The sequence below is a fragment of the Urocitellus parryii genome, unplaced genomic scaffold, assembly GCF_045843805.1.
Source record: "Urocitellus parryii isolate mUroPar1 unplaced genomic scaffold, mUroPar1.hap1 Scaffold_118, whole genome shotgun sequence".
In the NCBI taxonomy this organism is placed as follows: domain Eukaryota; kingdom Metazoa; phylum Chordata; class Mammalia; order Rodentia; family Sciuridae; genus Urocitellus; species Urocitellus parryii.
In genome coordinates, this window is record NW_027551893.1 from 435,009 (window position 1) to 454,266 (window position 19,258).

The 19,258-nt window shown below is 54.4% G+C and overlaps 1 protein-coding gene across 1 annotated transcript; it reads right to left on the reverse strand.

Moving 5' to 3' along the window:
• Positions 1-38: 38 nt before the first annotated feature.
• LOC113190398 (nucleus accumbens-associated protein 1) lies at positions 39-19,127 on the reverse strand. The gene is made up of 6 exons (XM_026399644.2): positions 19,028-19,127; positions 4,818-5,717; positions 4,560-4,733; positions 3,512-3,617; positions 3,315-3,412; positions 39-2,844 (listed from the first exon to the last, which is right to left on the reverse strand). Exons 2-6 carry the CDS (start codon positions 5,707-5,709, stop codon positions 2,585-2,587), a joined length of 1,530 nt encoding a protein of 509 aa, XP_026255429.1. The 5' UTR covers positions 5,710-5,717; positions 19,028-19,127; the 3' UTR covers positions 39-2,584.
• Positions 19,128-19,258: the final 131 nt, after the last annotated feature.

Sequence of the window (19,258 nt, forward strand, 5' to 3'; positions counted from 1 at the left end):
CAGGCGCACCCCCTGGAGTGAGCAGCATGCTGCAGGACTGTTACAAAGGCGTTCAGTTTATTCTCCTCATCAGCATCACTGATATTTTCATGGTTCACATTTCCCAACGCCACTCCTCTCCTTACAGTAGTTAATGTGCAATCTCAGGGGCGGGGGCTAGGCCCAGGGCAGGGAGGGCGTTGGCACTTCACGCAGGACAGGGCGGGCAGACCCGTGGTCTGTCCCCTGTGAAAGAGGCGTGGGTGGGTAGACGGCCAGTGGAGTTGGGGGAGGGCCCTAAATTTTTTTTCTATCTGGTAGGTGGATGATTCTCCACTTGTATTTCTTCCTGGCTGCCCAGGGTTGGGGGACCATGCAGCTCAGGGCAGGGGAGGAGAGGAGAGGGGAGGAGAGGGGAGGGGAAAGCAGCTGGCCGCCAGGGCAGGGAGATGCAGGGGTGGCTCCTGGGGTAAGGCACAACCCTGTCTTTGGCTCTCCTAGTGAGGAGTTTCCTCCCCTGCACCCCCTGCCCAGACCCCTCTTCCCACCCCTAACCCCTAGACACCCTCACAGTCCCGGGAGCCAGGAGCACCTCCTGGGGTCCCTGAAACAAGTAGGCCCTGCCACCCAACCCAGTGCTGCGGGGCTCAGAGAAGGAGTGGGTTGGGAGAAGACCCTAGTCCCAGAGAGCTGCCCCCTCACTAAGGCCTGGAAGGAGGGGAGCTGACTGGAGTCCCCACCTGCCCCTCACCTTGGCTGGGCCCAGCTACTTGCCAAGTGACCAGGATATTGTGCTTTGGGATCAACGCTGGGGTGGGGCGTCAGGCCAGGGGAGGGTGGGGGGAGTGGGGGTGCGACTAAGGTGCTTGTGCTTTAGCTGGGGGTGTCGACTCCCCCCACACACTTGGGCCACCAGAGGCTAAGGTGCTGGGGACAGGCCAGGAAAGCAGAGTGTCGGGACCCCAGCCAGACCTGACACATCTGACAACCCCCTCCCTGCAACAAGCAGATATCTGGAGGGACCCCCTACAGGCTAGGGGGGGGTGCTGCTGGGCTGGGGGTGAAGGTCTCCAAATCAGATTCCAAGGGTCCAACCCTGGCTGGCCCCCACCCGACCTCCTGCAATCCCCTGCCTGCGGGAGAGAAGTGGCTGGGAGCTAGGGGCAGGCAGGAGTTTGGGAGGAGGAGGAGAGGAGGACAGGGCAAAGAAAGCAAGCCGAGATGGCGAAATGATGATGTGTCTGGGTTGGGGACCCCGGGTTCACAAGTAAAACTCAAGAAAACCAAACACTACCTCTAGGCGAAGTAAAAAGAGGAATGGTGAGAAAATTTCACAAATGATTGCTCACAATGAATGTGGGCCCTGCCCTGCCTGCCCTGCCTGCCTGGCCACCCAGCCAAGGCCCGGGACATCCTTTAGCTGTCGTCTGGGTGGGGAGTGAGGGGGAAGCTGGTTGGACCCACAGGAGCCCAGGTGATGGCTGAGACTAGGGACCCACCGTGGAACCACACCCACACTCCATGCACCCACACATTCAGCCTGACCCAGCACCCCCAACCTGCCTTCCACAGCCCCCCGGGGAATGAGGGGGACCTCAGACACAGTCCCGTTGGTTTGAAAAATAAAAGGAAATCTTATACTTCAATATTTCATTCGCTAAAAAAATGTTTTAAAAAGTATGTACAGGAGGTGGGGCTGGGAGCCCTGCTGTGGGGCGGGGTGGGGGGGGGTGGGGGAGTGGGCAGTAGCCCCCCCAGCCTGCTCCCCTGGGTTGGAACCCTGGTCTTACCGCCTCTCATGTTTTCACTAGTTTTTGAAAGCAAACCTACACACACGCACACATGCACACCCACACGCTCTGCGAGCCCCGGAGAGCTATCCTGTCCTCTGAGACCCTCCCTCTGCCCCCAAGAACTCCCTCACTTAGGACCAGCCTCTCTCAGGCCCAGGGGACTGGCAGGGGCAACAGAGACTGAGCGCAGGGTGGTGGGAGGGAGGGGCACTGGGCCACCACTGGCCCCTGCCCTTAGTTCAGACTTGGGATTTCTGAGCCTTCTCTGGGCCCCATTTCCTCAGCTGTAAAGTGGACAGTCCCTCTAAGCCTCGCCTATCCTAGCCCCCAGGTACAGGGACAGACGAGGGAGACAGGAAGGCGCTTTTGGAGACTTGGAAGCACTGGGAGGTGGTAGGAGGGGTCCTGAGAGCCCCCAGGGCCCCCTGAGTCCCAAGGGGCTGCAGTGAGGGGACAAAGTGGCCCAGAGCCTGGGAAAGGGACCTTTCACAGGTCTCCCAGGCTGGCCCCTTCCCTGTGCCAGGCCTGGTGAGCAGGGAATGACTACTAAGGGTTAGGAAGGGGAGCAAGGTGCTCCCCACTGCATGAGTGTGTTAAAGAAGGCAACAGGCCCTGGCACCACCTGCCCCATCCTCCCCAGCCTGGCTCGCATTGGGGGAAGGGGATGGGACAGGGAGGCAGAGGGGCTGGGAGCATGCAGCACCCCCCAAGGGTCCTGGGGAGGGACAGACAGTAGCTCGTGACCAAGATGGTGGGCGGGTGTGTGACGGGAAGGGGGAGTGTGACAGCCCCTTGGGGAGGGTCCTGTGGGGTTACTGGAGGACCTCAGCCGAGGGGCCGGCCTCGCCGTCGTGGCTGGCTGTCTCAAAGCCGTGTTCCATGCTCATCATGTCCGGCTCCATCTTGCCTGTGTCACTGATGAAGGTGGTGTAGGCATCGCCCTCTGCCAGCATCGGCTTGGCCTTGGGCATCCAGCTCTTGCGCACCACGCGGCGGGCGTTGGTGCACATGTCAGCGGCAATGGCGTTCATCTCACTCTCCTTGAAGTTGGGGGCAAAGTTCTGGCAGTAGTCTGTGCAGGCAGAGCAGGTGGCTCAGGCCCATGAGGCCTGCCCTCCCGCTGCACGACTTTCCCAAATCCCCACAGGGAGACCACTGACCGCTCCCAGTGGTGGCTGACTGAGCTCCTAACAACTGGCAGCACTGTCTGGTGGCCACCTCTTTGGGGGATTTGCCTGGCTGTTTAAACCTTTCTGTGCCTGCCCAGGGTTTGAGACCCTCCTGCCACAGACCCCCTGGCCTCCCTTTAGCACTACCCAACTGTGGAGAAACCGCTGTAGTTACAGCCCTCTTCCCAACAAGCAGGGGAGATTGAGCCTCAAAATTCTAATTTTTGTTGTTTTGCTGGGATTGCAAGCATGTGCCACCACACCCAGCTCGGAATTCTTAACACAAAACTGCACCCATCCATTAGGGCCCGCACTGGATAAAAATACAGCTGCCTCAGACCCCAACCTGCACTCCAGAAGGCTGGATACTCACACTTGACGGCGTGGAGAACACGACTGTCCAGTGGTTTGCGTCTGGGATCATTGGTGGAGGAACGGATGCCGGTACCACAGCTGTTGGCCAGAGTGTTCCTGGGAATGCAGGGGGTAGGGTGAAAGGAGTCAGGGCTCCTGGTGGTGATGGGGTAGAGGACACCCACCTCCACCCTAGGGCTCTGGCAAGGGTCTCACCGGTCAAAGAAGGAGGCCAGGAGCCGTCGCAGCAGGACCTTGTGCCGAGTGCCTGCGCTGACGTGGCAGTTCATGAGCTGTGCCCTTGTGATGTACACATTGGTACCTGGTAAGGGAAGCAGAGGTTGACTGAGGGTGCTCCAAACTGCCAACCCCCATATGGCCTGAGCCCGAGCCCTTCTCAAGCACCGCTCCTTACAGGCCCTTCTGTGTTGGGCTTTGGAGCCCACCCACTGGCCCCGGAGGCCCAGAGCAGTCAGGTGGGGTTCCTCAGACCTCTTCTGCCATGTCAGTGCTCAGGAAAGGACAGAAAGAGTACAGGCACCACCCATGGGGACCTGCCACCTGCCAGGCCCTGCAGCAAGTCTGGCTTGACACTTGTGTGTGGCAGGGGTTCTGACCATCCCCAGACAAGGAGGCAAAGACTCATCAAGGTCAGCTGGGAGCAGAGAGAAGCCCCAGGTCACTGTGGCAGTTTGCCCCGAAGGCAGCTAACCTACCCCATGTGTGCACCAGCTCCCAGAGCCAGAAACCTCGGAATCCACCCGAGGTGCCTCAGTTCATATGTCACCTTCATTTTCTATGAGTGGTACTAGACACCGAACCAGGGTGCTTTATCACCGAGCTACATCCAGACCCACTGCCCACTCTAGCTTTTTACAACTGGAGACAGGTTTTTGCTAAATTGCCTAGGCTAGCCTTGAACTTGGGATCCTCCTGCCTCAGCCTCCTGAGTAATTGGTTACAAGCTGGGCCACCATCAGCCTAGCTAACTCACCTGATCTTTTTTTTTCCATACTGGGGATTGAACACAAGGCCTTGCACGTACCAGAAGAGCACGCCAATGAACCACAGCTCAGCTCTCAGCTCATCTAACTGCACCCCTGGTCTTGCCAGGATGGGCCGCTACCAACATCAAAGTCCAGATGGGGAAACTGAAGGGCCGAGGGCTTCAGCTGCCCCAGGATAGTAGCTTCTAACCAACACAGGACACGAGGCCTGAGGACACAGAGCGGGGGGATCTAGGGAGACAGTGGGGCCAGCACACCTGTTACCAGCTCCAGCTTCTCTGAGGGGTCACCCTCATCGTAGAGCTTGGGGTGGCAACGGTTGCCTATCTGGTTGATGAGCTCAGCTGGGAGAGATGCCAGGTCTTGCCGTACCCGAATACGACTTCGGGACTCTGGGGCCACCTGTTCCGGGAGGGCCTCCACCTTCTCGGCTGTGGGGAGAAAGCAGAGTGTACATGTGAATGTGTGCACCTGAGGGCGCAGGGCAGGCGTCCAGGCAGGGAGCAGGGCCTCACCCGTCTGGCCGACATTCATCATGCTGTACATGGTGTACATGTTGCAGATCTGCCGGTACTGCTCGTCGGCGCCCTCCTCGCCCGCGTCCTCCTCCTCGTCCTCCTCGTTGTGGTAGGAGCCAGGGCTGTCACTGGTGTAGGCGCTCGAGGTGCCGGGGCTTGTCCGCTCTGATGTACTGGGCCCGCTCATCACACCCCCCGCTGCCACTGCTGCTGCCACCACCGGGGCCGGCTGGGGCGTCCGGTTTGTGGCCAGGTCCGGCGTGGAGAACTTGGCCATCTTGCGACTGCCGTTGCCACTGCTGCTGCCCCCAGCCTCCTTCTGGCTGCTGTCCCACAGCCTCTTTGCCACAGGTGTGCACTGCACAGAGTCCGACTCTTGCTGCTCTGTTTTGACCCGAGACACGAGGGGCAGTGGTGTGCTGCAGGCTGGCCAGCCTGATGTTTGTGCCACAGGGCTCTGGGGCTCAGATGATGGGGCCTCTTCGGCGTGCAGGCCCTGGGAGTCGCAGCTCGGGGAGCTCACCTTGAGGAAGAACTCGGTGCCCTTCTCCATGATTTCCTGGATCTGCAGGAAGCCGGCTGTGTATATGAGCAGGAACTGGTCACCCATGTTCATGCTCAGCCGACCCGTGTAGCAGAACGTGAGGATCTGCTGGAAGGACTGGGGCTGCACGGCTGCCGGCAGCTCCACCACGGCGCTCCGGCTGCTGTTGAACAGGTCCCGGAAGTAGGAGCTGCTGGCAGCCAACACAGCCCGGTGGGCCTTGAAGGCGTGGCCCTTGACCACCACAGACACGTCACAGTACAGGCCTTGCAGCCGCTGTTCGTTGAGGCACTCGAGGATACTGTTGCCAAAGTTTGGGATCTCCATCTGCAGGGTCTGGGCCATGGCGGCAGCTGCAGACAGGGAGACAGGGGGCAAGGTGAGCAGCAAAATCCAGTGCTGGCTGAACCCTGCTTCATAGACCCCGACTGCTGCAGGAAGCCTCGCAAAAGCCCAGACACCCTTGCGGCAGAATCAAGCAGAATCCTTCTACACCAGCAGACTTGCCTTTATGATACTCAGCTGTCCCTTGGTGGGGGACTAGTTCCAGGAACCCCAGTAGATACCAAAATCGAATTCCCAAGTCCTTCAAATGGCACAGTATTTGTACAGAACCTTTGCAATCGTCCTGTGGACTTTACTCACTTTCTTGCCAGGGGCCTTATGGGTTTAACCCAGGATTTGCACGTGCTGGGCAGGTACAAGGCTGGGTCTTGCTAAATTTTATCCAGGCTGATGTCAAACTTGCCATCTTCCTGCCTCAGTGTCCAGAGTAGCTGGGATTAGAAGCGGGTGCTACTGCAACTGGCTTACTTTAACATTTTTGTGGCGCAGGTGATTGAACCCAGGATCTCAGGCAGGCAAAGTGGACATTCTACCACTTATCTATACCCCGGCCACTCACATGCTTTAAATAATCTCTAGATGGCTTACAATACCTGATACAATGTATATAAATATATTAATTAGGTAATAATGACAAGGAAAAGTCGCACATGTTTAATGAGATGCACTACACACACACACACACATTTATTTAGCTGTAGTTTCATTTTACGTCTTGCTGAGGATTGAACCCAGGGCCTTGTGCACATGAGGCAAGCACTCTACCAACTGAGCTATATCCGCAGCCCCTTCTGAATATTTTTGATCCTTAAAATACTTTTTAAAAAATCTTTTCAATCTATAGTTGATTGAATCCATGATGCCAAGCTCACAAATATTGAGAGCCAGTCAACTGTACTGTCAAATCGGCAAAGCCCTGCTGTGATCACAATGGCTATATTCTGTCCCCTGCAGATAGAAGACCCCTGGCACACTTATCCACATGTACTTGAACATTCAACAGGTCTACCTAAGTGCCTGGAAGGGAGACAGCCGAGATGCAGAAGTGCACCATGTATGACATCTCTGGACACTGATAGGTAAATACCAGGAGCCAAAGTCACAAGTGTCAGCTTTGCCAAGCACAGGACTCGAAAGCACTCTGAACAATCAGACATGAGATTACATATAAGCCCGAGCTCCCCTCCAGCAGCACAAGGATGGACAGCAAGTGCTGGTAAGGATGAGAAATCGGAACCCCCAGACACAGCAGGCGGGAAGATGAAAGGGGGGAAAGTCATTCCTTGTTGTTAAAGTCCTTCTGGGTTCAATCCTCTGTTCAAAACAGAACAACACACCCAACAGCCAACAGGTGAAAACAGAAACGTCTATTAACTAATGAATGGATTAAAAAATTTTAAAATGTGGTACAGGGCTTGGCGGTAGCCTAGGCTACACGCTCACCCAGCATGCACAGGACCCCGGGGTGCACCCCCAGCACGTAAAACAAACCAGGTTATACCCACAATGAATGATTTAGCCATAAAAGGGAAAAAATTTTGACACATGCCACAACATGGAAAACCCCAGAAAACACTGTGAAGAAGCCAAAGGACCACATATTGTATGATTCCACTTACATAAAATATCCAGAATAGGCAAATCCATTTAGACAGAAAGCAGATTAGTGGCTTCGGTTTTTAGGGAGTGGAAAGCAAAGGGACGTAGGGTTTATTCTTTACATACTGAAAGTTGTCAGATGGGCATGGTGGTGCCCGCCTGAACTCCCAGGACGAGACAGGGAAATCACGAGTTTGAGGCCAGCCTCAGCATCTTAGCAAGGCCCTAAGCTACTTAGTGAGACTGTGTCTCAAAATAAAAACAGCCAAGGACATAGCTCAGTGGAGCAGTATCCTGAATTCAATCCCAGTACTGGGAGGTGGGGGTGGGGGAGTCTAAGTTAACTATGGCGATAGTTGCAAAGCTTTATATACTGAAAACTACTGACTTAGTGAGACCCTCAGCAATTAGGAAGACCCTGCTTCAAAACAACAAAACAAAACAAAAAAGTAAAAAGGGCTGGGGATGTAGCTCAGTGATAAAGCACCCCTGGGTGCATCATCAGTACTAAAACCAAAACCAAAATAAAACAAGACTCTGTACACTTTAAATGGATGTACTATATGGCATATCTCAATAAAGCTATTAAAAAAGAAAAAAAAAAGGCAGCCATGTAGCTCAGTAGTAGAGAACTTCCTAGCATGTATGTAGCCCTGGGTTCCATCTCCAGCAATGCAAAGGAAAAAAGAAACTGCAGCTGATACCCTCTGGGCAAAATTAAGGAATGAGATCTGCAAAGTAGACTTTTTGGATTTTGCATTTTGAACCTGCTCATTTGAGCAAGCAAAAAAAAAAAAAAAAAGAAAAAAAAGAAAAAGATAAGTACTATGTTTTTAAAAAGAAATGGGAATTGATGCTGCTCAGGGAACTCACTCCCCTATTCTGGGCATCTCTCAATATGTGAACTTCTGTATAAGATCCTGTACTACCTCTTCCAGGGAAAATAAGTGAAAAGGTAGAAAGGCCATGTTCCTTACTTGGGGATGATCTTCTTTGAAGGAAGACAAGTGTGGGTTGATAACGTGACCCCACCAGTAGAAGGGAGTCATTTGCAATTCTGTAGTCTATAGAGGGAGGTGGTCCTAAACGGACAGGATGCAGGTAAGAAGGCTTCTGCTGGTGAGAGAAGCCTGAGCTGAGTCTGGGAAAAAAAGGAGAAAGGCAGAGAGGGTATGTGCAAAGTCCCTGAGGCAGGAATGGAATCCCAGCTGTTCTTTCCTTACTCTGAGTTAGCTTTCATATATATCTGGTTGATTCTGAAAGGGCTGCGATGAGGAACAGAAGCAGCTTGTGGCCAAGGCTCAGAGGTGCATGCCGTAGCCAGGTGCACCAGAGTGGACCTGCTCCTGGGACCAGGGGCTCCAAATCCCTGCCTTCTGTCTGAAAACTGAGGTCCATAAAGCCAGCCCAGTTCTGCAAACTCAACCTGAACTGAGATGCTATTAGGTGCTAGCTGCTCTGGTAGAGTAGGAGGGAGACCCAGGCCCTGCCCCTCCCTGGCCTGCATGACTTATACATCGTTGATAACTTATATAATACAAAGTAAACACTGTATACATAGTTGCTACAAATAGGGACAAGAAAAAAGTACTCTACCACTCCAGTATTTTTTGTGGGGGGAAGTACTGGGGATGGAACTCAGGGGTACTTGACCACTGAGCCACATCCCCAGCCCTATTTTGTATCTTATTTAGAGACAGGGTCTCACTGAGTTGTTTAGCGCCTCGCTTTTGCTGAGGCTGGCTTTGAACTTGCGATCCTCCTGCCTCGGCCTCCTGAGCCACTGGGATTACAGGTGGGTACCACCATGTCCAGCTTGGTGGCGCATACCTGATTCAGTATTTTTTGAGGTTCAGTGCATCTGAGGATGCAGAAACCGCAGATACAGGAGGGCCAACTGAACTTAAAGGAGGACGTCCTTTAACTTGCTTAAAGGAGGACGTCAGCTTCCTAAGGGCAGGTGTCCTGGCTGGTTCTGTTCAAGATTAAAACAGAGCTAGATGCTCAACAAATATTTGTAAATGTTAAGAGAACACTGTAGAGACGCCAGGCCTGTGGTGCACACCAGGAGCCCCAGCTGTTTGGAAAGTTGAGAACGGAGGATCACAAATCCCAAGTCGGCCTGGCAACGCAGCAAGACCCTGGCACAGAAATTAAAGAAAAAAGAAAAATAGGAGGTGGTAGAGTGCTTGCCTCCGTGCACAAGGCCACAGATTTCATGCCCAGCACCAGCAAAATTTAAAAAATAAAAATGAAAGCAGCAGCTGATAGAAAGCACCAAGATAGGAATAAATGACTGGAGTTCGGGACGCTGCAAGTGGCAGAGAGGCCCAGCAGGGCCCCACCAGCTCCACCCAGTGCCCAGTGGCGCTGCAGACCTCTCCATTCACTCAATGGCTCACAGCAGCGAGGCTTTAGAGGTGGGGTACAGCCCAACTCCTCCCCAGGAACAGGCACAGGAAAAGCTGCACGTGAACCTTACCGAGTGCCCAGTACGGCCTGGTGCACAGGGATCATTGACAATGTGGACTTTGGGGCTGAGGGAATCCGGAACCCCTAAGAGAAAGGCCACCTCATGAGCCTAGCAGCCAGGACTCGGGAGCTCTGACAGTGATTCAGGGGTTGGTGGTGCAGGAGTAACTGGTTCACAGGCTCAGCTGATGGGTTCACAGGAACTCTCCCTGCTCCATGTGACTCGCGAGTAGGGCAGTGGGTCTGGGAGCTGCAGACATCTGAATGTGGCCTTGCCCCAGCACCAAGTGAAGAAGGTCACTGTCAACAGGGAAGATGGGGGTGGAGGGAGACTGCAGAGTGCACTGGGCCCCGAGCGTTCGCTCACACTGGGTCCGCAGGAGAAACAGGTCCTCAGCAGCTGGCACCTGGCCATATCGCTTGCTGGGTGGAGCAGTGGTGGCATAGTGAGGGAACAAGGCCTCTAAACCTGCCAGTGATCTGTCCCAGAGCTGAGCCCACAGAGCAGCCAGCAGTGTAGGATGACTCTGCTCTCGCCGCCTCACAGGGAGGACGTGCACTTCCCAACATCTCCAGCCCAGGCCCCAGCACATCTCCCAACTGGACCCAAGGGCAGTCTCCATGACCTCCAGACAGTCACTTAACAAATATTTGCCAAGTCCCTGCTGGGGCATGAAGTACTTGGGAGCCCCGGTCCCTGCTTCTGGAGCTCATAGCCCAGCTGATGTGCCCACTCACGCAGGGTCAGGAACAGGACAGAGGCTCTGACTTTGCCCACAAGAGGCGACACCAAGATCTGGAGGGACAGGGGTGGGCTGGGAGCGCTGGTTCTTCTAGGAAATGTTGCTGCTTCTGGAGGATCAGCTCAGTTTCAGGGCTTTGTTACGGACTGAACTGTGTCGAAAGACAAATTCACGTGGTAAAGTTCTGACCCTCAGTTGCCCATCTTTGGAGGAGGGATTCTTTTATTTTGTGGGGGTGGACACTGGGGATTGGCCCCAGGGACACACTGCCACTCATCTACTTCCCCAGTCCTTTTTATTTTGAGACAGGGTCTTGCTGAGGCTGCCTCCAACCTGAGATTCTCTGATCCTCCGCCTCTGTCTCACCAGTCAGAGATCACAAGCAGGCTGGACAAGTGCTCTGCCAGTGAGCTACATCCCGCCCAGAGGCAGGGGCTTTAGAGGGTAAGTAAACTTTGATAGAAGCAAAGGCTGCTGCTATACGCAAACCAGGAGAACCTTTGCCAGCACCCGGCCATGCTGGCAGCCTGACCCCTCACAGCACCCAGAACTGTAAGGAAATGCCTTTGCCCAACCCAGGCTCAAAACACTAGGTATTCATTTCTATTCAAAAGGAGCCTCTGGGCCACACCTCCCATGGGGCCAGACTCACAGCCCCACCGTGCTACAGCTAAGGGCCTTCAACGTCTGGCCCTGCCTGCTCTTGGCCCTCCTTGAATGCTGTCTCCAAGATGGCCAGCGCTCTTGGTACCTCCCACTAAGCCCTTCCCAATACCAGCCCGGTAGGCTGCTCCCCACCTGAGCCTCCCTCACTAGTGCTCTTCCCATGACCTGGCAAACGAGGGTTTTTATTGCTGTGCCAGCTCTGCAGGGTTAGGGAGTCGCCTGTGTGGTTCACCTCTGTGCCCCCTGCCCCCAGGACACACAGTGAGTGCTTAATAGTCATCTGTGGAATGAATAATTATGTCCATTACTTCCAATCCAACTCCCGTTTTTGTTCCACATCAGCGAATCTGTAACAAGAGTAGGGCGCGCAGGCATTACCTCAGCCAAGCACATGCCTCTTCTGATGGCTGCTACAGTGGGGTGGCCTACAGTCAGTGTCCCACTTGGGGCCAATGTCACTGAATTTCATATTGCTGACCACCACTCACACCAATCACACTGTGGGAAAGAGGCTGAAGGAGAATTCTGGAAATAGAAACTGCTAGCTCTTTGCAAAGAGCTCCAGAACCCCCCAGCCAGCAAGGGCATAGACTTGAGCCTCCTGAGGACTGTCAAATGCCCGGACAGATGTTTCCAGGTGATTTTCAAAGAAAGTTGTTGAGATACTACTGGCATGTATTACGGTTTGAATGTTTATGTCCCTCCAAAATTGCCTGGGCTGGGTGTGGCTCAGTGGGAGAGCACTTGCTAGCACGTATGTGCAAGGGTTTGGGATCCATCCCTAGCACCACAAAAAATAAAAACAAATTCTTATGTTTAGGGCTGGGGATGTGGCTCAAGCGGTAGCGTGCTCGCCTGGCATGCGTGCGGCCCGGGTTCGATCCTCAGCACCACATACCAACAAAGATGTTGTGTCCGCCGAGAACTAAAAAATAAATAGTAAAAAATTAAAAAAAAAAAATTCTTATGTTTAAACCTATCTCCAATGCAGTAGTTTAATGCAGGAGTGTCAAGAGGTGGGCCTCTGAGAAGGAAGTAATTTATAAGGGCTCTACCTTCATAAGAGGTTGATGCCTTTACAACAGAGGCCAGGCGCTTGCTCACCGCCCCCCCCCACACACACACTATGTCAGGACACGTGGAAATCTGTGAGGAACGGGTTCCTTCACCAGACAGCTAACTCTCTGGTGCCTTGGTCTTGGACTTTCCAGCCTCCAGAACTCAGCAATACATTTCTGTTGGGGCTAAAGTGTAGATCAGTGGCAGAGCACTTGCCTAACTTCTTAGACCGCAAGAAAAGTAAAAAACAAAACAAAAATCCCCCACAAACTTTCTGTTGTTTATAAATTACCCAGTGCAAGACATTTTATTATATAGCAGCCTAAATAGACTAAGGCAACATGTAAAACAGCTAAGGGAAAACATCAACTCCATGTTTAACGAGGAGGAAAGGCCCTGGAAAGTACCATAATTCTTTATCCAGCTCAGCAGGAGGTAGCTGGATCCTGGCCCAGAGCCACTCAGACCCTTGGTCAGGGCCAAACACGAAGCTGGCCTCCGCTAACATACTGCTAGAGAAGGACTATTCAAATCCTACTGTTGGCATCTGCATATTAAATGCATGCACATTTCATTTTTTTTTTTTTTTTTTTGGTACCGGGAATTGAATCCAGGGGTGATTAACCACTGAGCCACATCTTATTTAGAGACAGGGTCTCACTGAGTTGCTTAGTGCCTCACTTTTGCTGAGGCTGGCTTTGAACTCAGGATCCTCCTGTCTCAGCCACCTGAGCTGTGCATGCGTGATGGCGCCAGCATTTTCTTTATCCCAGATAGGCCAACGTTAAATCATCCTTGGTGGGAATGCGATTAGTGACTAGTTCAGCTCAGGTTTTGCTGGGCCTGTTGGGCTCCAGTACCCAGCAAAGGCTCAGGCAAGGTTCATTCACTCCTCCTGACAGTTCCTGAGGAGGCCACGAGCTCTCCCATCATCTTAAGGATGAGAACAGAGGCCTACATCACATAGCTCTTAAAGGACAGACCTAGATGTGGACCCTGACTTTTTTGAGAATCAGGCAATGCTGTGAGGCAACAGGGTGAGGCCATTTCATAGATGGAATCACTGCTGGGGTCCTCACCTCAGGGTCTCAGATGCCTTGCAAAGGTCAGACTGGCATGGTGCTGCTTCTGCTCCCTAGGAAGGCCTTCTTCCCTTCCCTAGCTGTTCTTCAATACTTCCCCGACCCCCAGCCCACCCCCAGCCAGTCTCCAGGAAAGAGCAGTCTCCACCTGCTGTCTCTCCCTCCCACTTCTCCTCACAGCCCTCTGCAATCTGAATGGACTCGGTGCAGTAACTCCAGCTCCTTAGAGGACCTGGCAGCAGCCCCATGCCATGCACTGCCCCCAACTCTGACCATAAGCCATTCCCAGAGTGCACTTAGACCCAAAAGACAGTATGGCAGGAACAAACAGTAAGGGCAAATGTCCTGAGGGCCTTGGCAAGGAGGAATTGAAACTGTGTGTGTGTGTGTGTGTGTGTGTGTGTGTGTGTGTGTGTGTGGGGATCAAACCTAGGGTAGGAGGCAAGCACTCTTCCACTGAGCCACAACCCTGGCCTTTTTCTTTTGCAGGCTGGGGACTGAACCCAGGAACACCCTACTGCTAAGCTACATCTCCAGCCTTTTCTTAAAATTTTGCATCAGGGCCTTGCTAAATTGCTCAGGCTAGCTTTGAACTTGTGATTCTCCTACTCAGTCTCCCAAACTGCTGGGATTATAGGCATACACCACCACACCCAGCAAAAGAATTTAAATCTTGCTATGCCTATCTATAGACTCAGGAGGCTGAGACAGGAGTACCACAAATTGGAGGCCGGCCTCAGCAACTGAAATTTAGCAAGATCCTGTCTCAAAAAAAAAAAAAAAAAAGGGGGGGGGGCTGGGGATGTAGTTCAGTGTCCAAGTGCCCTTGGTATCTGTTCAGGATTGGTTCTAGGACCCCTAAAGATTGCAAAATCATGTTTAAATCCATAATATAAGATGGCATATATTGTATAGTCTACATTTGTCCTACACTCATCTAAATTAAATCATCTCTAGATAAAGTTACAATAACTAATACAAGTAAATGCTGTGTAGAGTTGTTAAACTGTATTTTGAATGATGACAACAAAAGTCTGCACATGCTCAGTACAGATGCAATTTTTTTCACATATATTTTTGTTCTGCTGTTGGTTGAGACTGCAAATGAGAGCCCACTGCATTTTACTCACCTTGAATCCTTTACAAAGCTTCTCACTCAATAATGATGCTTCGAGACAACATTTATCTATAATATTGTTGGCCTCCTGACATCAGTCTCCCTGACTATAAAATGGGCTAACAGCAGCAGCCAACCATGAGACTATTTCAAGGATTAAACAACTGAAGAACATGGGCAGACTGGTGCCCAGCTCACAGTCAGTGCCCAGTAATGCCAGCTGTAATTAGTCATGTCCTCTCAGTCCATCCCTTTAGGCCCTTCCCAGACTGTAAATTCCCTGAGAGTAGGAGACATCTTTTGCCTCTTACTATCTCCCAGAACCTGGTGCTATTTCATGGGATTACCAAGAAGTAGCCCCCGAGGGTCTGCCAATGCATCCTCAGCATCAACCAACCACACTGCTTACCTACCCCTGGCTTAATCCCCCAATAAGCAGAAAACAGGCGATCCTGACCACTCCACTACTGCCCCTTGCACTGGATCATTCTTTGTGGTGGAGCTGGCCCTACATGTTGTCCCAGGCCTCTAGGCCAGTAGCATCCCCTCCCATGACAACCAAAAATGTCTCCAGACATTTCCTAAGTGTCACTGGACAGGGCAGGATTGCTCCTGAAGAATCACCATGGGACAGACATGACTGCTTGTGCCCATTTGTTGGATGAAGAAACTGAGACTCAGAAATTAATTCCTCTGTCCAGGGTCTTGTGGACAGGAAAGGTGGTACAAGTCATCAATTTTGACTCTCAAATACACATTTCCCTCACCCCTACCTCCTGTTGGCTCCATTAAGAAAACACTACTGACACACGTCATCACAGAAAACCCGCAGGTCTCTAAGGACTCTCGGACCTTTGCTGAGGCAGCAGCATGGGACAGATGGAGAGTGGACAGGTGATGGCAACCATGCACTGAGCGTAACCTCTGACACATCCTCTCTGCAGACTCACCCAGTCCTCAGCCAACCCGACACTTGGGTCCAGTTCAACCTCATGGCCTCTGCAGCTCACGAGCTTCTCCAGCAAAGACATGCTTGGCCAGAGAGACAGAGGACCACTCCCACAGGCTTCAGAAAGAGGGGAATCGGATGACTGGCAGGGGCATCCGTTTGAAGAAAGAACCAGAGTGCCTCAGTTTCCTTGTATGTCAACTGGTGATGACAACACACAGGTCCCACACTGGTCATGGGCTTGTGTGAGTTCAAACGTGGGAAAAGTGCTCTCTGAAAAACGGGAGGGGAGGGTGACAAGGGGCAGGGAGGGTCCAAAAGAGGGAACAGAGAGACATGAATACCACCTGTTTTTGAGTCATCACCTCCAGCACAGCTCAGGTATCCTGGCAGGCTCCCATTGTCCATCAAAGGCTCTGGCGATGATGAACTCCCGGGTCAGACCTTGCCAAGCCAATTCCCAAACTCTGACCCTCTGTCTAACCAGATCCCCTGGAGCCTAACCTGAGAACATGCTGGGGCTCCCCCCTGCCCAACCAAGGAGCCAGATTAAAAACAAAACAAAACCCTGAAGGCAGGCCAAAAGGTGTGAACTTTCAACTGGGGGTGATGGGGAGACTCTGAGACCAGGCTTTTCTTTCCTTTGGGTGGCACTAGGGTTCTTTATCGCCACAGTAGGGTCATCCTCACTCCCTTCCCTCATGAAGACAAAATGTTTCAAGCACTTAGCAGGAGGCCTGGCACATACTCAATAAAAGCTTTGAATGTGCTGTCCTCTTGGCCTAGAACACCCCCACCCTCGCCTCAGCTAATTTCTTATTACTCAGATCACAGCCCTCCCGGAAGCCTTCCCTGACCACCCAGCTGAAATCTCCCTGCTGCTCAAGGCCTACCACTCCTTCACCTTGTTATACCATCTTCATAAATACAGCAATCTGGAATTCCCTTTGCCACCTCTTGTCTGAGGTCAGTCACTTCCGCCAGAAGTTGCCAGAGAGCTGAACTGCTTCCTTGGCCTCAGCAGACACCCAGTGTATGGCAGTGACGTCACATTCCTCTTGAGCCGCCTGCCTGCTGCCCTCATCCCCACTGTTTGTGCACCCCAAGTTCTCACTGAAAAGCCAGTGCCTTCTTCTCTCGCTGTGGACAAGGCCCCTGCCTCTTCCATCTTCCACATCTGGGCCAGCTCCCACCAGTCTCCGCCCGTTTCAGCAGTAACTAGATGGTACCCCCCCACCCCTGTCCTCAGTACATAGCCCAAGCGAACCCCAGGAGGATCCAGTCTGTGCCACAGCAACTCCAGCAGCCAACCCAGACCCATCCAAGCAGGAAAGAAGGTCTCTTTGTATATCTATCCCAAGAGACATGGCGGCAGCAGCACAGGGTAGAAGTAACAAATGAAAAGTGCAAAGGTCCCAGGCAACAGTGATGCCAACTAACACAAAAGAGTCCTGCAGGGACAGAGGAAGGGCGGTCCTTCTGGAGATGGGCTCGTTGAGATGTGTGCTCAGACTCAAAGGAAAGGTCATGGCAGAAAAAGGTGAAGGGAACAAAGAACAAGTGCAAAGTTCTCTCCGTGGGGCAGCTGAGGCCAGTCAGAGAGGGGAGACGGGCAGGGCCTGGGTTGCTACTGGTGGGTATTCTGAGAACTGCAGGGAGACTGAGGTGTGGATTAGGGAGACAAGCCATCATTAAACCCAGGAGAACTGGATGATACCACTTGACCCAGCAGTTTGTGGCTCTTGCCTCAGGTGCTGTGGATCCCAAATCAAAGTCCCCAGGACACCCTGGTAACAGCCTTGCAATTAGTCGAAAAGAAAGAAGAGCTGGGCAATCTGATGAGGAACCAGAGTAGGGGAGAAAACAGCCTAGACAAGCCAAGTCACATCCAGCTCCAGAGCCAGTGGCATTCCATCTCACAACCCCTTCCCCCACAGGCCCACAGCTCCGTGACCCTTGACCTCTTGGCTCTCAGACCAGGAATGGGGAGAAGATGTGACCAGGTCTCTGAGAAAGAAGCTTCCACTGTTTTCCTTTTGGATACCAGGGAATATCAGTCTGTCTGCAAGGGAACTGAGCAGTCCTGGAGATGGGAAGCAGGTAAGTTTGGGACCAGGAACTCGGAAAGAATAGGGAGTTACTCCACTCATTTCCCTGGAAGGATGACCCAACGGCCCAAGGGATTGGACTGAGGGGCAGTCAATCCCAGATGGGCCTGTCCAGTCATGTGACCCTGGAGGAACCACACCCCCCAGCTTCCTCCTCTGGACCACAGAAAATGCCTAAGAGAAGCCTGTGGTGGTGAGCAATCCATGAGCTCATCCCACCAGCAAGCTCAGCACAGGGCCTGTCCAGCACGGCGCGGGGAGGTAGAGACCTGGGGCCTGCAGTCCAAAGCCTGGGCCACGGTGCAGGTGCCTTACTCCACCCCTTAGCCTCCCCCAATAACCCGCCTTTACCCCAGCAAGAACCTCCAAGACACAGTCAACAAACACGCTGTACACAGTCCCCTCCTAACTCTTCACCTCCAGGAGGGGCACACGGAATTCGGGCGTGGGAACTAGCACTTAAGACAACTATGGCCTGTGACTGTCAGGTCCTGGTCCACAGGCTCCAGTTCCAACAAGCGGAGGACGAATCTAGGAGCAGGAGGCTGCCTCCCGTCTGGTGCATGGGGTGGGGGCAGGCGAGGGCCACCCGAGTGGTAAACAAGATGCCTGAGCTAGGTGTTCCAGACCATGTCCGGAGCTGCCCACACCAACACCCACCCGCCGGCCCGCTCCTGGAACAGTTGGCGGAGGCTCCGGAGATGGGTGTGGGAAGAGGAAAGCCCTGGGTCTGACCCTGCGTGAACACTTGGGGTGTGGGGACCCATCTCGGCTCGCCCCTGCTGGTCACACTAGTTTTTCCCGACCGGCCCCCACATCCCCACCGGCCCAACTCAAGCTTCAGCCTCCCGCAGCTCCCCAAGCTGCTGCCGCGGTCCCTTAACTTACCCGGCGGACCCTCGGGTCCGGACTCCCCCCCAGCCCCCGAGCCCTGACCTCGGGTGACCCGCGGCCCGCATCCCCGGGCGCCTCCTCTCCGCCCCCACCCACCGTGCCCCACTTCCTGGGCTCCTCCGCGGCCGGCCCGGCCTGTAACCCGACCCGCCACCTCGGCCGGCGCCCGGGCAGTACCTGCGGCGGCCCCTCCCCGCCGCTCCGGGCCGTTTCTCCCCGCCGCCGCGCCGCTCTCCCCTCCTCCCGCAGCGGCCGGCCCGAGCCCGGCTCCTCCCCTCCCCCCGGCCTCCCCGGGCGCCTCCTCACTGCTCCCCCTCGAGCCCTCCAACTTCCCGGGACCCCCCGCCCTGGCCGGCCCGGCCCCCGCCGCGCCGGGAGCAGGGCGCCTGGGCCCAATCCCGCCGCCCCAAGCCCCGAGGCCCGGCCCGGAGCCGGACGCTGTAGGCCGCCCGCGGTGGCCGCGTCTCCGCGCAGTCGCCGGTCCGGGTACAGGGTGGGCTGCAGGCCCGGCTCCCCGCCAGTCCCAGAGAAGCCCTCGGCCTCCCGTCTCAGCCCTAGCCGGCCCTCGGCCGCCCTCGGCCGCCCTGGCTGGAGGAGGCCAGAACCGGGCCTGGGGCAGACCACCTCACCTGCGCCGTGGCCGCGCTCCGGGGGCTCCCGGCGGGCTCCGCAGCGGCAGCTGGGGCCGGGCCTGGGCCCGGGGCGCGCCCCCCTGCGCCGGGGCCTCGGCCTCCGCCTCCGCGGCCTCCGCGGCCTCCGCCTCAGCAGCAGCGGTAGCCGCGGCGGCCATTCATTGTGGGCCAGGCCGCCCCAGCCGAGCGCCGAGCGAGCGCAAGCAGCGCCGCCGCCGCAGCCGGGCC